The sequence below is a fragment of the Cyanistes caeruleus genome, chromosome 3 (assembly GCF_971803275.1).
Source record: "Cyanistes caeruleus chromosome 3, bCyaCae1.hap1.1, whole genome shotgun sequence".
Taxonomy (NCBI): domain Eukaryota; kingdom Metazoa; phylum Chordata; class Aves; order Passeriformes; family Paridae; genus Cyanistes; species Cyanistes caeruleus.
Genome location: NC_141703.1, coordinates 96,706,999 through 96,725,634, shown reverse-complemented (window position 1 = coordinate 96,725,634; position 18,636 = coordinate 96,706,999). Strand labels below are relative to the sequence as shown.

Genomic DNA, 18,636 nt, shown 5'->3' with positions numbered 1-18,636 from the left:
CTTCCAGCAGATGAGCTAGGTCAAATTTGATAAATCACAACAAAAGACCTTGGCTCTCAAAATATGGGAGAAGGCTATTTTCACTCATTTCCTTATTATTGAGTTGAGTTTTTTTCTGGTAATGGAGGAAGGTATGTAATACATGGTAATAATGTTTTTAATTTCATTATATGAAATATAAAAATATATAAAATAAGACTTAAAATATGTATCTAGATATTCCCTTCAGCAGTACCTGAACTGACACATATGTATCACTGCCTACATAATGCTACACCTGGTTGGTGGGAATGTATTAAGATCATGTCACTCAACTGGAGTGACTTACTTAAGTGATTACTTACTAGTATTTGAAGGGTTTAAATGCTGGGAGGCAGTGTGCCTCCCCTAATTACTGATTCCCTTGGCAGTGTGCTGCTGACTCTAGCAGACCTAACTCCTTTTCCCTCCTTCATATGCATTTTCTTGGGTCAGCAATGATAAAGGGAATAAATCTGTCTTTTAAAAACATGTTTAAAGTCATCAGTGTTAAGTGATGTAAATTTATATCCTCGTGTAAGTTTTTAAGCCTAGATAATACAGCTCTACCTAGGTCACAGCTTATCTTAACAAGAAATAACAAATACATGAGTTACTCTTACCTGATTATAAATAAAGTAACTTCAGGAAGTTACTTCTGGTGTAGGTCTGCTTGGACCTTCTTAGATGTCTCATGCAGTTTGAGGTTGCTCCAAGGACATTAACAGGCAAAATAGTATTCCTCAGTGAGTCAATTGTTAGGATTTATGTTGAATATGCTTTTCATACGTGCCTATTTGGCATAAAACTATTTAAAAGCTCTTGATTCAATAGCCTGGCTGTTAATATTTCCATCAGAAAAAACCTTGGCTAGAAATTGGAATCAGGGTTGGAAACAGGCTTTTTCTTGAATTCACAGCTGCTAGGGGCAAACTGATACCAGTATATCCCAGTAACAGATGCATCTGATGGAATAACACAAGTATGGTCCCTTCTGCAGTACAACTGCAAAGTTGCAGCTGCTTTTCCTTTGGCAGCAGTCACACCAACCAGATGAAGTCCATGTTGTTACAAAGGAGTCTGTGTTCTTCTCCTTAATTACATCTTTATTGCACAGGTCTCTGTGTGGTGCAGCAGAGCCCCTTTGTACGCTGAAGGTCTGTCTTCTGTCACTGCCAGTTCATTCGAGTTAGTTTGTGTCTTAATCACTTGATTGTTTTAGCTTTTTGTCACTGTTCTCTCTCGTTGCACATTTTTTTCCCAGTGTATAGAAAACACACAGAAATCTCCAGTAGGTGACAAACAGAGAAATTTTAGGAGAATTTGCCACAAAGAGTAGATATTAGTACATCTATTAATGCCTTGGTATCCACATGAGATGCAGCCATCTTCTTGGCCTAGCTTGTCAACACACATCAAATGATGAAGCTAGACAGGTGGACTGAAAAATATGGGATTTTCATAATGGGAACATGATGGAAATCTGATACTGAATGCTGAGGAAAACCTGTTTGTTGCTGTGGAATATTTAGATTTGATTTATTTCTAGTATTGGTGGAACCAAACAAGGAATTATTAGTTTGTCCCAGCAAAGCTTTTGCTCTTACTTCAGCATCAAGTGATGATACGGATTAAGCTTCCTTGTAGAAGCTTGCAGCTATTTAACTTTCTTCTTTTTTTAAAAAAAAAAAAAAAAAAAAATTATTCTATTTTTTATTGTGCCTGATACGTTACTCTTTAATTTCTTGGCTGTAATTAATTCCCTTTTTGAAATCTCTGGGGTCACAGTATGTTCTGTTAGCATTGTGGCTGTAGTATAGCATGGTAGTCCAGGGGACCAAAAAATCACTATTTTCAAACAAGACATAACAAGGCATGGATGTAAGCTGAAATTCAAGTCTTCTCACACACTTACTGCTTCAAAAATTTTCCATTTAGTTTTGTTAGTTGTGGTTTACTATCCACGGAATGTGATATAGGTAGCCAAATACCAAGAATAGATGGAAAGAGAAGTTTATCACATAAATTAAATAGCTTGCTTCATTGGGTTTAAAAGCATGTCAGGGTTTAAGAATCTTGAACTTCTATATTAATGGGTTTTAAATGTGAATATTCTATGGTTTTTGTCTCTGCAAAAGCCAGACTGTTGTTGCAGCAGGAGAAAGGAAGTCTGACATGGATGGAACCAGCGAGCACACTGAGGGAAGAGGGTATCATTTTGTCTAATGATTCTTTAGAGCAGAACCATGTAAGAGAAGTTTGCCAGATAGAAGCAGGGATGGATATTCTTAAGAAGATATCACTATAGTGCTGTTCACTTAGCTGGGATTTTTACAACTCCATGCAGTCTCCTATTTGAGACTCTTGGGTTGCTCTTTCAAGAAATTGCATTAATTATTTTGATGATGTGACAGTTAGAACATTCTAAATTCCAAACAAGTGTTTCCTGTCCAATAAAGGGTTTTCAGTATTTCCTATCTCTCTTACTCTTTGTTTCCTATTCCTATCACATATATGATTGCTCTTCTGGAATGATTCCCCACTGACTGAAATGCATTATGTTGTGCAACACTGAAAAATGCTGTGACTTAACTACATCACTTTCATTTATTTTAAATAATTGAATCTTCTTGGAGGTGTGACCTGCCTTATTTATCTATTTCAGATAATCTGGGAAATAAATTCATTTTGTGTCTGTTGAAGTCAATCCTTTGAGTATATTGTATTGCATGGTTCTTGGCTTTCAGGAATGCTTTATGGAGTTGTAACTATACTTTGAAAACTAATGCTATTAAATGATATAATGTTTATTGTGCTGTTTAATTGACAGATGCCTTCTGATAAGGAAAATGAATTGACATTCGGTTTATAATAGCGATAATTTCGGTTGCTCAGGCATGCTCGCAAGATAGTTATCTTACTTTGTTATTCAACTTCCCTTAATGTTGAGCAGCTAAATGCTTCAGTAATTCATGTGCTTATCTTTATGGTCTCCCAGTCAAGGACAGGGTTGTTCACCAATTAAAGGAAACAAAATTTAAAGACTTTATTCAAGACATTTAATATAAGTATTAAGACTACCTCTTCAATGAAGAGAGTAACTGAGAAACTTCTGGTAGCCATGAAGACCACAAAACTTAAACTGCTCTGTCTCCTGAATTTGAATGTTTAGTTGTGACATTGAGCTTGCACACGTAGACAAAATGGGTAAGACTCTAAATAGCAGCAAAACAATCATCCTGATGATGGAGTTGCACATTACCCTTCCAGCTTTCAACATCTTCTCACCCCCCTCTCCTGCATTTTTGTGCACTGTTGGCAGCAATACTTTGGTGGCTCCTATTTTTGAAGGAGATATGGTAGCAATCCATTGTATGGAATGGGAGATTAAACTAAGCTGTAGTACAGAGCATTGATAAGGAGTCACTGCTATAGATACTTTTCCTCAATCTGCTTTTGAATTGATGAAGTTTCCAGTTTCTTTAATACAATGATTGTGTATAAAGAAAGGTAGTGTTGCTTACTTGTTTACCTTGCTGAAGAACTTTCTACTCTCATTCCAGTTACCACTATGGGATGTTCAGCATTCATGAGAAAAAGCTTATGAAGAGAGGGGGAAGTCTTTATCAAAGGGGTTTAGCCTAAAGATGGGTGCATTTTTACCTCTTTAGGCAAGCTGTGATATGAGAACAGTGGGATGCCTCAATGCACAAGTGGCCTAAGGCTGATCCTTCCTGGGAATGTCTTCCAGCTACTCGTGTCTACTCTCAGGGAAAGCACAGAGCAGCACAGATGTTCAGGTTTATTACAGGGCACTGAAACTCATTCTGTGAGTTCATAGAAATAACTTGTACTGATCTGTGCAAATGCCTGAGCTGTGTTTGTTAAAACTGAACCAGATGAAGGGTTGGGACTAGTTGAAAAATTGGGTGGAGACCTATATTAAGAGTAGTAATCTATGTTCTGATGAATTTGAAAGGATAGGTCCAGGTAAAAAGAAATCATAATTTGTCACTGGAAGGGGATGTTAAATGTTTGTGTTATTAGTTCAATATTTGTTTAAATGATAAAATTATTCTAAAATTATTGTTGTAACAGCTCCATTTTTTGCTAATTTTGCTTCTTTCCTGAATATCTTGCTGGTGATTTTGATTGGTGAATTTTCAGAAGACATGCATTCTATTTCATATGGAAGTATGATTTGAAATTGGGCAGCAAGCAATAACAGACAATATCATGGATGTCCAGTTTTTAAAAGTAATTTGTAGAACTTTAGATTGAGTACTCTCTATTAATAAAAAGGTTATCAAGGGTAGTAGTGCTATGGTATGGGGTTATGGGGTTTTTTTCCTCATGTTTGGCCACTGTTGTTAAGATTTTCTACAAATTGCTGGAACATGTATTCTTTTATTTTCATCACAAATTAACACAGGTCTTAATTTTGAGGTAAAATGACTTGTAGAGTTCTTCTTCAGTAACTACAAGTTGAACTATACTGTCCAGATGTCCATTATGAAAAATGACTATTATAATTGACTCTTACTAAGTATCTGCTAAGCATCAAGTGTTTTAGTTGTGGAATGGAAGTTGTATACTTGATCATCAGGTAAAAGGCAATTTTGTTTTCTCTATCCTGAAGTGCAATGAGAGGCAGAATTCACCAGTGACTTCCCCAGGATCTTCCCCTCTTGCACAAAGAAGAAAACCACTTCCAGACCCCCTGCAAATCCCACATCTGAGTCTTCCACCTGTACCTCCCCGTCTGGATCTGATTCAGAAGGGAGTAGCACGGTCACCGTGTGCCAGCCCAACCGGGTCACCAAAGGTAAGTGGTACTGAACCATTATTTCTGGATATAGTTCTGAGAAATTGTATTTGCTTTTTTCCAAGGTGAGCTTCTTGTTTGTTTTGTATAGTGGACTGTTACAAACATTTCCATGGATTTTGCTTTTTCATGATTTTGCTCTGCCCAAATTCCTTCTAGTTTAAAGAAACTTAAGATTACATCCATCTTGATGAAGTCTCTTCTCTTTCCATAATGCCTTATATAGTTAAATGTTTTTGGCTGCATGTGTTGGTCAAATATGACTTCAGTTTGTCTGATGATTATCTTGTACTTGGTTATGGTCAGAATTTTAATGATGTTGCAGTAATGGATCAGTTCTGTAACAAACTCTGATTAATGAAAATAAATAGAAGCTAAAGTTTCCTGAAAATAGATTTAAAGGTCATTATCTCATTAAAATTATATGTTTTCCTTTTATGATGATTTATGTTCAATTTGCACAGTGTCCTTACAAGAAAAATATGTGCAGATACACTGCTTTCAAAACCTTAAATGGCATATAATAGGACTCAAATTTCAAGGGTAGCAAATAAGATTGTATGTTATGTTCTGTAAAACTAGTGATACTGAAGATTCAATGATTTTTTGAGTGAATAAGTATGAAAGAGAACAAATATTGTTTGTTGCTCTCTATAACAAGTTGATTGTTTTATTGTAATTGCTGTATAGAGGGAGTTAGATTAAAATTTTTCATTTTTATATGATTAATTCAAATTCAAGTTCACGACATGACTTGAAACCTGTGTGCTCATATCCAGTTTGCAGTACCTTGTTTCTTTTGTCAGGTTTTTACTTTAAGGTTGAAAAGCAGTATATTTTTAAGATCTTATTGGTTCATAATTTAGAAGGAAAAATAGAAGTCTGAATAGTTTATTGAATTTTCTTTCTTAACTTCTTATATTATACAAAGGAATTTATAACACATTGAGGATATACACAAAGCATATGCCACATCCATTAAGAATTAGTTTTACAATAGGGGTTTTTGCAGAGTTCATGGCTTTAAAAGAAAAGCAAACCAAGAATAACATTAATGCTGCTTTAATTTTTTGAAAATGCTTTTTTTACATGAAAATTTTCCTGTAAAAATATAAATTTGTGGGGTGCAAGGGAAGCAGAACGGGGGCAACCAAGAATAGTCTCATACATTAAACAAAATTATATTTCAGAGAAAAAAAAATACTATTTAGTCCTGCCAAAACTACTCCTTCAGGAAAAAATCACACAACTTTTCTGTTTTGCTCAAATTAAAAACTGTAATTTATAAGTATAAGGTATAACAAAAAATCTGGATCAGGGTATTATTTTCCTTTGTTGACCATGGAAATAACTATTTTACTTGACTAGTAAGTGAGTTAAACACTTCTTTATTTAGTTTATTTCCTTTTAAAATGCATGGGTCTGTAGGTAGAATAACTTTATTTTCTGTTCAAGTGATGTGTTTAGGTGCTGCTTGAAGAGTAGTGCTGAGCTAGCCAGTGAAGTGAGAGCAAATGCTGTTCTTACTTTAAAAAGTTCAGTGACCTCCATTTCTTTAAATGATAATAAAATGCAGGCTTACCAAAGTCCAAGAAAATTATACATTCCCAGGGAAATAATCTTCCCTGTATTCCTTATGGTAGCTGGAGATAAAACATTTGTAAAGACCTGGCCCAGGTGTTACTTTGTAAATTGCCATTATTAATTCAGTCATAATGAAAATGTTTTAGTTTTGTCAGATTTGTGCTCAGATTTGTGCAGCTGTGAGGTTTTTTTCCTGATAACGTGGGTTTCAGCTATTTAGTATTAGCATACATAATTTTAGACCACATTCAACCATTTATGATGTAATTCAGTTCTTAGAAAGCAGGTATTCTGACAAATGTTGCTTGCAGATAAGCTAATTGCAAGTAAAACTACAAACTAATTAGGCTGCTACCTGAAAAACTGAATGCAGTTCAAACAGATTTGGTACTCTAACACAGTACATGTCATGTAAAGATTGGAGTCATTCCTCGGTATATAATTAAAAATGAAATTATTGTTTCTTCTTCCCCTTGCTCTGTAATCATTGCTTTATGTGCTCACTTGCTATCAGTGAGTTACTCCTCTGGGATTTTATTTTGTTTGGGATTTTGGGTTTTTCAACACACTTTTCCATATGAGGAAGCCCGTTTTTTCCAAACACTCCACAGAATTCATTTCCACAGATGAGTAAGCGGTTCAAGTGATCAAAGCAAAGGATACTGGAAAGAACTATGGGTCAAATAAATCTGCTTGACTTAATTGTCTTTTCTGCTTCCCACTCCTCGCTTGGGTTACTCATGTGACATCAGAAATGGGGGCATGTTTTCTGAAGAAGGGCCTGGTTGTCTGCGGAATGCCGGCAAGGCCTGCATTCAACCTCCTGACAAGAAAATGTCTCCGTCAGAAATGATAAAGCCATTCTTGGTCACGAGCAGCATTTATGCCTCCGTGTAACCTTTCTTTTTCTTTTCTCGTAACTTCCCATGTTGTTTAGTCTTCGCCCTGCATGGTGAGGAAACAGGACAAACCTCTGCCAGCGCCGCCACCTCCCCTGCGGGACCCTCCGCCGCCGCCGCCCGAGCGGCCTCCCCCCATGCTGCCGGACAGCAGGGCCGGCCGGCACCTGCCCCAGCCCGAGAGCCTGCCTGCCAGGGACCAGCCCCTGCCCCTCGAGGCCTGGTGTCCCAGGGACGTGTTCGGGACAGGACAGCTGGTGGGCTGCCGCGGGGCGGGCGACGCTTCGCCCAAAGCAGGACTGACCGCCGTTTCAAACGGGAGGCACGGCCGCGTGAGCTCTGAGCAGGGCTTTGTGAGGAAGCACCGGCGACACGAGCTGCCTGCAGAAGGTGCCAAGGTATTTGTGATGGACTGGCTGTCGAACCATAAATTCACACCTACTGCGGCATTGTCTGGCGCTGGCTAACGCGCTGTGTATATCGGCCAGTGTTGATTTGTGGTTTCCGAAGCTTTTCTGTTGATACTTAATAATAAGCTGCTCTTAAAGAAATGATTTGTTAAATACTGTAATTTGTAAAGCAACAGTACACGAGGGTCTGAGTTACAATTTTCATATAAAACCTTCTAAAAATATCTTTGAGAGAATATTCTAGATTTGCTATATTCTTGTAGCAAATTATCCACGACAACAGCGTATCCCTGTGTGCTGTAATTACATAGCATCTCAAGTCCACTTTGGAACTGTCATATGCCAAAACTGTGTGTGCATTTCTGATGGAATAGTAGACGTTCCAGTTAGCTCTGTTGTAGGTGAGGTGAATGCTGTCATTTAGCAGCTTCAGGCATTTGCAAAGCCATTTACAGCTGGTCAGGCTTAGCTTTGAAAGGAGATCAAATGGTGATGTCCTAAGAAAAAATTCCTAGTTCTGCTCTAATCAGTTTTATCAAAGCAGCTCAGTAATTTATTCATAGAGGTTAGTAACTCAAAGCTGCTCTCTTAGCTTGAAGACTACATAGATTGCACAAGACTACATAGCTCTTGCTTAGATGGATGGATTTGTGGTTAAGTAATGGTTGTTAGAAATTTTTTTTTTCATCTATTTGCTTTTCTCAAGACCACAGGCTATTAAACCTTTGTATCTCCAGTTAATTCATTTTTGTGTGTGTGTATATATATAGCAAATATCTTCCCATATATAGATATATATATATATATAGAGGTATAGATGAAGGTACAGATAGATATCAATATGTATATATGGGTTTTTTGGTTATTTTGAAAGTACGTTACTGAAATTCAGTTATTGTTGATAAGGGGTGTTGACGTGTGTTGAAGGGTACTTAAGTCATTTAGGATGTTATATATAATTAAATTATTATTATATAATGCTTAGCGTTGAGGGTAAGCACCAACATTTTACATAGAACTAGGCTGTTGTTTAAAATGCTGCAGGCTTTCTTCTGATTTTCAAAGGATAGATTCTGGGTTTTTATCCTCAACTGTACCTTCATGTGGCACTCGTGTTGTGGTCTAGCATTTAAGCTGTTGGAGTGTCTGCTTCTCAAATTAGAGTACCCAGTCAGTGTGGAAGTGTAGTCTGGAGAAGTTATGTGTCTTTAACCAAGTACTTCTTGAACTGTCATCTTCAGGTTGTAGATCTAAACCATTTGATTAGCAGAAGCAACCCTGAATTACAATTTCAGGCTGTATTTACATTCATGAGGGAAACAAGGAATGAATTTTCTTCCCTGATTCTTACATCAATTCTAATATAAACATTTTGCTATTGGTAGAGGCTGAGAATTGGGAAGACAATCCTGTGGGTAGAGGATGGATTCTAGCAGGCACTGTGTCACAGTTTTAATAACTAATATGTTCAGTATGATGTACCTGTTGCTTTGCCATTACATTTCATCTCTCTCACTTTGATCTGGAAATGTTAATTTTCCCCCAAGCAGTTCATCTGTAACTGGGTGTCTCTCTAGTAACTGTCAAGTTAAACTTCATTTGGTGGAGTTTTAAACTAACATGTTCTACAGCTCCGAAATGGGCTGAGCTGAAGCAGGCCTGAGACTTCACTTCACTGAGGCTCTGTGGTGTGAACTCCTGGGAAAGCCTTTATCCACAGGCTTCTCAAAGTCTGCTGTGTAATACTTAGTTGATGAATATCCATGGTGACAGAAGGAGATACCCATTGTAATACTTGTATGATTTTTAGGTTTTTTCAAATGGTCATCTAATAAATGAAGAATATGATGTCCCTCCACGGCTTTCACCCCCTCTTCCAGCTGGCTCCGTCATCCCTAGTATAAAGTAAGTTAACTTTATCTATAAAAGAAAAATGCTAATTAATATTAGATAATAGCACCAACTCTCTGGTGCTAAAAGGAAAAATGAGAAAAAGAAAGAAATTAACTAATACAATTTGATATGCTTTCCATTAATTTTAATGTGCCTTTTCCTTAAGGAAATGTAAATGGTATTGATTAAGTGGGAGCAGTCCTAATGTTAATTGAACACAGCATGTTTGTATAGGGAGAGAGGATAAATTGTGGCAGATTTTGCTCACAGGCATTTGGCAGTGAGAGCAGATACTGTCTGGTTTGGCTTCTATTACTGCAGGAGAAGTGTGGTCAGAGCTATTTATTGCAGGAGATGACAGATTCTAGGGAAAGTGCTAGGGCTAAAAAATATCTTCTGTCACTGTTCTACCCCTAATCTAGTCAGTCTTTCTGGGCTTTCAGTATGTGGAGCCTTATCCGGGGTTCACACTATCATCTCTTATTTGTTACGGCTGAAAAACAAGCCACCAAAACCATTTTATATAATTTTAAATATGATCAACCTCCCTGAGTTCCAGAATATGGGAAGATTTGTCATTTCAATTGCAGACTACTGTTAGTCTTCCAGTAAAATGACTGTTTATTTTTTAAATAAAGATGTTGCTGTCACAGCAAGTATCTTCAGATTCTGAATGACACAGGATTTTGTACAGAACAAGATATATTTAAAGTCAAAATCTTGGAACTCCTATAATGTGGTTTTTCATTTTTTTTGTGTTTTTGTAAGGAAATTGGAGCATGTCACAATAATGCTGTCCTACAACTTCTTTCCAATGTTCTGCTTGTGATTCTTGCTCTTAAATAATATAATTGGACAGTCAGTTCATATTAGTCCCGAACTTATTTCATTTTTGTGTTCAGTTAGCTTCAATATAGAAGTCAAATATATTTCAGCACTTTATTAATATGCTGGGTTTTTTCTTCCTGAGTGCTACAATAAAGATGCAGTCAAGCATTGACTTTTTTATTTAGAAGCCTGTTCTCAGGTGAAGCAATTGCTGAGGTGAAATTCTCCATGCCTACTGCAAGTTCAGAAGAAAAATTTAGTATATTATCCAGACATACCTGTAATTAAATGTCAGAGTGTAACCTGATGGAGATGGGGTCTCAGAGGAGTACCAGTTGGATACCTCATGTAATCAGTGCCCTTCTAGTCTACTTATTTCATAACACAATGCAAATCTGAAGAGGGGAATATTCTTATTTTTGTATTTCATTTAATGGAAAAACATCCCACTTCATGTGAATCCCGGTTTTTTTTTTCTCAAATATTTCCAGATGTAGCCTACAACCAAAGTATAGTGTATTTACACAGAGCACACAGACCATTGGAAAGGCCACACAATATTGTGACAATATGTACAGGCACAAAACCCATGTCAGGCCAATCCAAAGCTAGAATGTGTGACTTCAGCTTGGTCAAAAGAAATTATTTTCATTAACGGAAGACTTCTGAATAGAAAACTGATAAATTCCAGGAAGAAGAAAGAACCTTCATTTGCAAAAACCAAGCTTCATTGATTTTTGAGGAAGAAATTAAGTTTCATTTCTATTTTGGCTTTGTGCTTACACCTTTTAAAAATTACACAGGCAGTTTCAGATTTCTTATTTTTAAGATGTAAAATTACCAATACATAATACTAAGAGTAAGAAGTTCAAATTATCTAATTACTAAACTATCCCATGGAATGACTCTTAAAAGCAAAAATTGATCATTGTATGTTCTTTAAACACTAATTTGTTTGGTCTTAATTTATTTAAAATTAGGTTTTTGTTACCAGTAGGAAATACCCCTATAATATAGGCATATTTATATTATATACACAATAATGTTGTGTGACAGTACGTAGTTAGAAAAACTTGGGAGGAAGGGAAAAAAAACTTTAAAAACAGCAATTTCCACCAACCACAGCAACTGCTTTCAAAAAATGTCGCTCAAATAATATCTATCATAATGTATTTGGAAATGTCAGAGAGAATATTTTTGCAGTCTGTTTTTCTTCCTGTTGAATTGACTGCTCTAAACACTCATAAATGTTGAACTGTACTTGATTCAAAATACCCTGTTTTACTCCAATTAATCTGAGCAAGTTGCTCATTTTTTTTCCTGCTTTCCAGTCTGTGCAGTGTGGTGGATTGAGAGCTGGTTTGTTTCATATAGCTCCAAGGCATTCTGTTCTTTCTAGTTGTTATAATCAGTCAGTAATTCCAAACATTTGACTGAAGGATACACTGATCATGTATGAAATGTCTTATTCTAAATAACAAGGAGGCAAAATGACTCTTACTTGAAAAGTCACAATTCTAAATTGTCCCTACTTAAATTGTTTGTTCAGCCTTTACTGAATATAATGTTACAAATGTGACTTTTTTTTCCTTAAAAAGTTACATTAATAGAAAAGCACTGGAGGTTTTTGGTTTTTTGTTTTTTTTTTTTCTCCTGGAAACAGTGCTGATTTATTTTTGTTTTGCTAAAGTACTTACGATAAACTGCACTTCAATATTGAAATATTGGAGTCTTGCTAACTGAACATCTGATTTTTATTTTCCACTCAGCCCCTATGTTTTTGACTGGACATGTAAAAATAGTTATTTTTATTTAGACTTCTGTAATTATGTAAGACTTTTTGATCAAATTGTTGTTTTATTCTTGAAAAGAGATCTAAAACTCTTATGTCAAAGATACAGAATGATTCTTCCCCAAAATTTCAAAGTGTTCAAGTTAAGTAGTGTTTGTTTCATTCTGGTGAGTAGCTCCCATTTTGCTACATCAGTGCTGTCTCAAAAGTACCATAAGTCACAGTGGTATTTTGCATGAGGGAGCATCCATTTTTGAGTATGTAATGAAGCATCCAATTCCAAGCACCTTTTGTAGTTTATAAATTTGTTAGGAATATTTAGTTGCCTTGAGTTGAGATAGTTGAGGGAACAGTAGTATCAAAAGGTGTTTGTTTTCTTGCTGTCTGTCCCATCTTGCTAACAAAATTTTGAAGGTGAAATCACAGTTGCATTAGGGCAAACTGTGTCTTGGAATTCCTGTGTCCCTTGAGATCAGCCTTTGGCATGACACTTCCCAGTGACAGAAGGAGCAGTCTGACGTGCACGTTCCAGACATGTGAGAGGACACTGTGTGTCCTTACAGCTTGACAGGCCACTGAAAGGGTGAATCTCCTCTGCATCACTAAGCCCTGCTGAACACTTTTCGTCCTGAATTAACTTTTATTTAGTGCTTTTGATAAAGCAAACTGGCTGGATCTTGCAAGTGCCTATTTAGTACTCTTAATTCTTTGCAATTCTCTGCTCAGCTGTGCTTGATTAAAGTAGCTGTTTCTCTCTTAGAAGGGCAGCTGCCCTTTGCTCTATGCATTCTCAGTGACAAAAAGTCAGTAGCCTTCCAAGGTTGTTTGTCATGGTGCTTTTGTCTCCTTATATGCAGCAGACATATTAAGGATGTTTTGGCTAAAGAAGAGCATTTTTGATATTATCTGAGGTCATGTACCTAACAGCTAAAGATAAATCAATATTTTTCTCTTCTCCTTAGGTGCCCTGGTCCTTCAGCAAATTCTCTGTCTGATAAATCAAGGGAACACCCAGATGATGATGATGAATACAAAATTCCTTCTTCACATCCTGTAATACTGTGTTCACAACCACCTCATGGTCATAATATAAAACCTCTTGCTCGGTAAGGTAATTTAGCAGCCTTGAAAAAGATCTTTTTACAAAACCTATGCTTTTTCCAAAATTAACTGGATTGTTTGATGTGATGGTTAAGCTTGCCTGCCTTCTAAGCTTGGATTACCCATGCTTCTGTTTCATTTGGCCACTGACACAGATAAAAGCCTATGAAGTTTACATCATTGTATCTCTCTTGTGTTAGAACTGGGTATTTTTTGCCTTTGGACGCCATTTTTGCATTTGGGGTCTTTTTTTTCCCCTTACATTGAGGTTTTCAAAACTGACCTGGAGATCCAACCCCTAAAACTCTTTCAGATATAATTTTAAGAAGAAATGTGTGACTGAAATTCACAGCTTTGAAATTCTTTGCCTTTCACATTTTATATAATTCAATTTAAAAGCAATGTGGTATTGAAAAGTATGTGAACTGGAAGCTGTATGGACATACTTTGATTCTCTTTTTGTCCAATGTATAGTGTGTCTTTTTAGCTTTTTCAGCCTGTTTGGCAGTATATTTTTTTTGTGCTTCTCAGGAAGAGAACTTTTTTTACATACAGGTGGAATATGTCTCCTTAGCTTTAAATATGTTCTGAAACAATACTTCCAAACCTTCACTGTTCAGAATTACTAAAGGATTATGACAAGGAGACTTGGAGCAAGGGCATGGCAACTGAAGGCTGTGACATTCCTGCTGAACTTTGCTCCTTAAAAAGTTATGAATGACTGGAGTCACAGAAAAAAAAAAGGGCAAATGTTTTACTGATCTTGTAGGTCACAAGTATGGTATTAAAATCAAGGATTGATCTAAAAAATTTAGACCTTCCTGTGATCAAAAAAAATCAGTGACATATTGCCATTTTTAACTCTCTCTGTCAGAATGTGATGTTGAGGACCTGCCATCAATAAACATGTATCTCACCCCAAAATTAGCCAGAAATAATTTTTAGACATTTAAGTCAGAATTTAAAACAGGTAGATAAAATGATCATAATACAATCATTCTTTGCATACAGGTTAAAAATTCTGTCTTGGAAATCCTAATCCAGGCTTCACTGCATAGACATGAATACTGTTGCCATTGCCAAAGCTTAATGAACTTAAGTACTTAAATTTTTATCTACTGTATGTGACTTTAAAAAAAAAAAAAAATCAATGATAAATAAAACTGTGTTGGCTGAGCAAAAAAATGGGAAGCAAGAAGAAAAACATTCCAAGGTCCTAATCCTTTTACCTATGCCATTTTTATGGAATCATGTTGTGCTTCTGTATGGGAATGATGCAAATAGATTCAAACTGAAAGGTTGAGAAAATAAGCAGCTGGAGAAATAGAATCTTATCATTTTTATTTTACAAAAAAAAATAACTGAGTGCCTTCAGTTGGCTGGGATAGTACTTTACCAGACCCTCAGAATTACTAATAGAAGCTATAGATAGAAAGATGATTTTGAAGTTTTCTCTAGTTTTTACTGTGCTTATGGCGGGGGTTTTTACATGAATTCAGAACCTGATACAGATCAAATGCCTCAGTTGGCTATTCAAGCTGCTCCATGATTAAAACCACCAACTCCTCTTATTATACATTCTGATAAAAAATTTAACTCAAACCATTCTCCTAGGCATTAAGGAAAAAAAAAAAAAAAAAAGTCTGGTGTTCCACATACTTAAAATGTCTTCTTCTAGCTAATGTCACTACTTAGATGAGAAAGCTGAGATAAAGTTTTCAAGAAAGAATCTGGTTCCTGCTTGATGTGTTCTTTGAATGCATTTCATTAAGTAACTTGGGAGGGGTGTTTTGTTTCAATGAAACTTCTCATTATTGTTCAGCAAAACTGTTATCAACTCTTATTTTCTTTTTTTTTTTTTCTTTTAATTTTTAGTACATTTCAGTTGTTTTCCCCATTGTCACTTTATCTTACCTCTTTCCAAAGTATTAGTCCCTCATTTCTTGGATAGTACTTGAAGTTTTCAGTAAGCTAAAGAGCTTCAAAATTTTGTCAGAATGTTTTGTGGTTTAGAATTATGTAATTGTTCCATCCTACTCCCAGATTTGTGTTGCCTTTTCTCTCTTTTACCTGTAGATATGACAGTGCTAAAAATATTTCAAGAATAATGCAAAAAAATGATTCACAGTCTTACTTTCTGGCAGATCATTTAATTGTCTGGTTTGTTACCGCAGAACATCAGCTCAGGAATAAGAAATAAAAGGAAAGAATTTCAGCATTACTAATAAGACTATTATTAGAAGAATATTACCTTATTGGATTTGCTGTCTTTTCCTAATAAAACTTTTTCCAAAAGGGGAAAGGAGAAAAGGCTTGCTTGTTAGTACTCATTTGGTGCCCTTTTTTCTGGGGTTTACTGTTAATGTAAGCAGGTATTTCAGCATTGTTTGTAAACTGATCGCTTAGCCGGGCTCATCATGGACTGAATACTCCTGAAGTGGTGCTGTGTTAAGTTACTGTGCTGCCTGTGGCTAGTTACATTATTGAAAATGCAGAATTGATTAAAACTAGAGCAGAAAATACTCTTAATTATTTAGTGTATATGGTGAGGAGTCAAAGGAAGTGTTGCATCCAGTGCATTTGAAAGACTGAACCAATCTCAGAGAAAGAAACACTTCCTCTAGCACTTCTCTGGGGGAGTTAATTTATAGCAAAAGATCTCTTACCATTAGGGGCTTTTGTTTATTTGTTTGTTTTTAAATCTTGCAATTACTCTTACATTTATTTCATTACCCTTATTTGTAACTCTTGGGACCACAAATGCAATTCACTTCCTCTTTCCTGGTTATATATTTTAAATGATTCCAGACCCTTATTTATTCCTTCTTTCCATTTGACCAAAGCTGATAGGTTTATTAATACTGTTGGTAAAAACCCCAAACCTGAAATTTTAACTGTATATAGCTCTAGCAGATATTCCAATGTCTAATTAATAATGATGCATGGTGGAATGGGATTTTTGTCTTTAAGCTGGAATTGCTTAGCATGGTGGCCTTTATCCAAGGAAAGTCTCTGGTTCTTTGTGGATATACAGGGTCCACAGTTCCAGTGACAGGAGCAGTTTCCTGGTTCTTCTGTATTTTTAAACAGTATATAATATTATGAAAAGGCTTGTTCAATATTTTTCCTTGTCATATTTGAACAAAGTCTTCACTTGAACAAAAATAACGTCCAGTATTTTCAACAAGATTGTAGGCACTCTTTACTGTTTGGTTGGATGCTTTTCATATTAATTTGATAGCATTGTTAAGTTTTGAGGGCAAAATATGATTCCATTTAATAAAGAAAACTCAGTAAACTGTGATAGAAGTATCAGCAAGGCTCAGTTTTTTGATACAGAAATGAATAGGTTCCTGCAAAACTGCTTTGGCTAGTTCAATTTTGGGGTTTTCACTGGAGTTTTGTTAATGTTTGGCAAGGCTGAATTGAAATTTGTTATTAGTATGTATTGTGGTGTTCTGTTTGAATTTTTTTGTTGTTGTTCTTAGATTTTGTTGAATGGTTTTTCTGTGTGCTTTGGTGTGGAAAATTACCAAAATCCACATTTCCCTTTCTTCATTATCCTGCTAGGGAAAATTCAGCATCTGGGAAGGTGAACTAAGATTGAGGCTGTGATATAAGGGTGATGTGTGAATGAAGTAATGAGCTGGGCTCTGAAGTGAGGACTGTGTTTAATGTTAGTTCTTCCTCTAACTTGTATTGAAGCCTGTGTTGTTTTAAGCCATGTCAGTACAAGAAAGCAGTATAATCCTTCAAAGCAGTTTTAATGAAGGTTAACCAGTATCTACTCTCAATATCTAAAAATGTAAATTTAAAAATCGGTGCGGCTTATTGTCCCAGATTCGTGTCCATATAGTGAACTGCCAGGTACTGCTGATCCAGGGAATTAATGCTTGGCTAAATGGTTGATTACTTCCTGCTTAATGTCTGTCTTCAGGGTGTGTGAGAATGGTCAATGTGCGAATGGAACACACGGTGCTACTTCCGAGATAAAGAAATCTAAACATCCCGAGTCAGGTACGTTTCTCTTCTTTCATTGTTTGCCGAGAAGATTTACTCTGTGCTGCCCTAGGGGTGCAGCAGAAAAACATTCACTTCTTGTGGTTGTGTCATTCAGGAGATGTCTATGATGCACCTACTGTTCCGGTACCTTTGCCTCCTGCACGGCCTCCTGCCAGAGACAACCCCAAACACAGCTCTTTGCTCAACAGGACACCCTCCGATTATGATCTTCTGGTGCCCCCTTTAGGTTGCAGACTTTTTGCTGATTACATGGAATGGTTAACACTGCCCAGATGAACTAAATGCCATATTTACTGAAAAACAGACAATGTTGAGTATGTTAGGATGACCAAACAGACTATGAGCTAAATATTGCAGCTGTCAGTCAATATTTCTGTCATTTGGAGTCTGTTTGTAGGGCCTCACTCGAGACAGACAAAAAGGTATACTGAATCTGTAGTCCAGCTATACAGAAAAGTAAAAACCACTTTTGCTAAAATGAATTTTAATTGTCCTTTACTAAGAAGCTTGAGCATTGCAATTTAATGCAGTAGTGGAGCATTTTTCCTGCTGTAGCTTAACTAATTCCATTTATTTTATCAAATAAAAAAAGAAAAAGAAAATAAAAAAGAAGAATGCCAAAAAGATGGTATTTGAGTAAAACAAACCAAAGCACTAAATTAAATAATGAAGTTAATTTCTGGGATTTTTTTTCCCCCATCAGGGGGCAGTTCAAAACTCCCTGCTGTCTACAGTCACCAAAAACTCTTTTTTCCAACCCTGGTTTCTGTTGTGTTCTCCAACACAAAAATTAGTGATCTCTGTGTATATATTGGTGCTGTGCTTGGGGACCACCCACACCTTCATTGACAAACTCAGCTGCATGGTTGTGTCTGTGTATGTGTAAGCATCCAAATTTCTGGTTCCATAAAATGTTTTGAACATTTGCCTTGTTGCTGCACTGTGCTCCCCCTGGTCCCTGAAGTGTTGCTGAGATGCAGGAGAAATGCAGGCAAAAGAACAAAAAAATCACAGTGCTTGGTAACTCCAGTCCTGCTTGCACCACCTTTCTATAAGAGGGGTGTTCTTTTGCCTAGCTCTAGAAAATTCAGTTTGTATCTGGAGTCAGAGCTTCTGAGCAGCAGATAGAGATAGTGCACAGTGTAAATGTAGCAGATTCAGTGCAGCCAGCATTGGTGTTTGTATATAAATACACCTGCTTAGCCACTGAAATACAGCTGTTATTCTACTGTGGTACTTGGTGAAGCTTTCATTGTAGTACAC

General features: G+C 36.4%; 1 protein-coding gene and 1 long non-coding RNA gene across 4 annotated transcripts in view; one reads left to right on the top strand and one right to left on the bottom strand.

Annotated features, from left to right (window-relative positions):
* Positions 1–18,636, top strand: part of CBLB (Cbl proto-oncogene B) — a 126,640-nt gene that overhangs the window by 95,014 nt on the left and 12,990 nt on the right. For 2 of the 3 annotated variants that reach the window (XM_086883213.1, XM_086883215.1), the window contains 6 exons: positions 4,658–4,843; positions 7,365–7,724; positions 9,547–9,641; positions 13,212–13,355; positions 17,288–17,367; positions 17,468–17,599. In XM_086883213.1, the coding sequence (XP_086739339.1) occupies positions 4,658–4,843; positions 7,365–7,724; positions 9,547–9,641; positions 13,212–13,355; positions 17,288–17,367; positions 17,468–17,599 (997 nt within the window). The remainder of the gene's footprint in view (positions 1–4,657; positions 4,844–7,364; positions 7,725–9,546; positions 9,642–13,211; positions 13,356–17,287; positions 17,368–17,467; positions 17,600–18,636) is intronic. The other variant, XM_086883214.1, reaches the window with a different exon arrangement.
* On the bottom strand, positions 1,728–7,471 carry LOC147654377 (uncharacterized). The gene is made up of 2 exons (XR_015285071.1): positions 7,091–7,471; positions 1,728–5,181 (listed from the first exon to the last, which is right to left on the bottom strand). It is a non-coding gene; the product is annotated as an uncharacterized LOC147654377 (long non-coding RNA).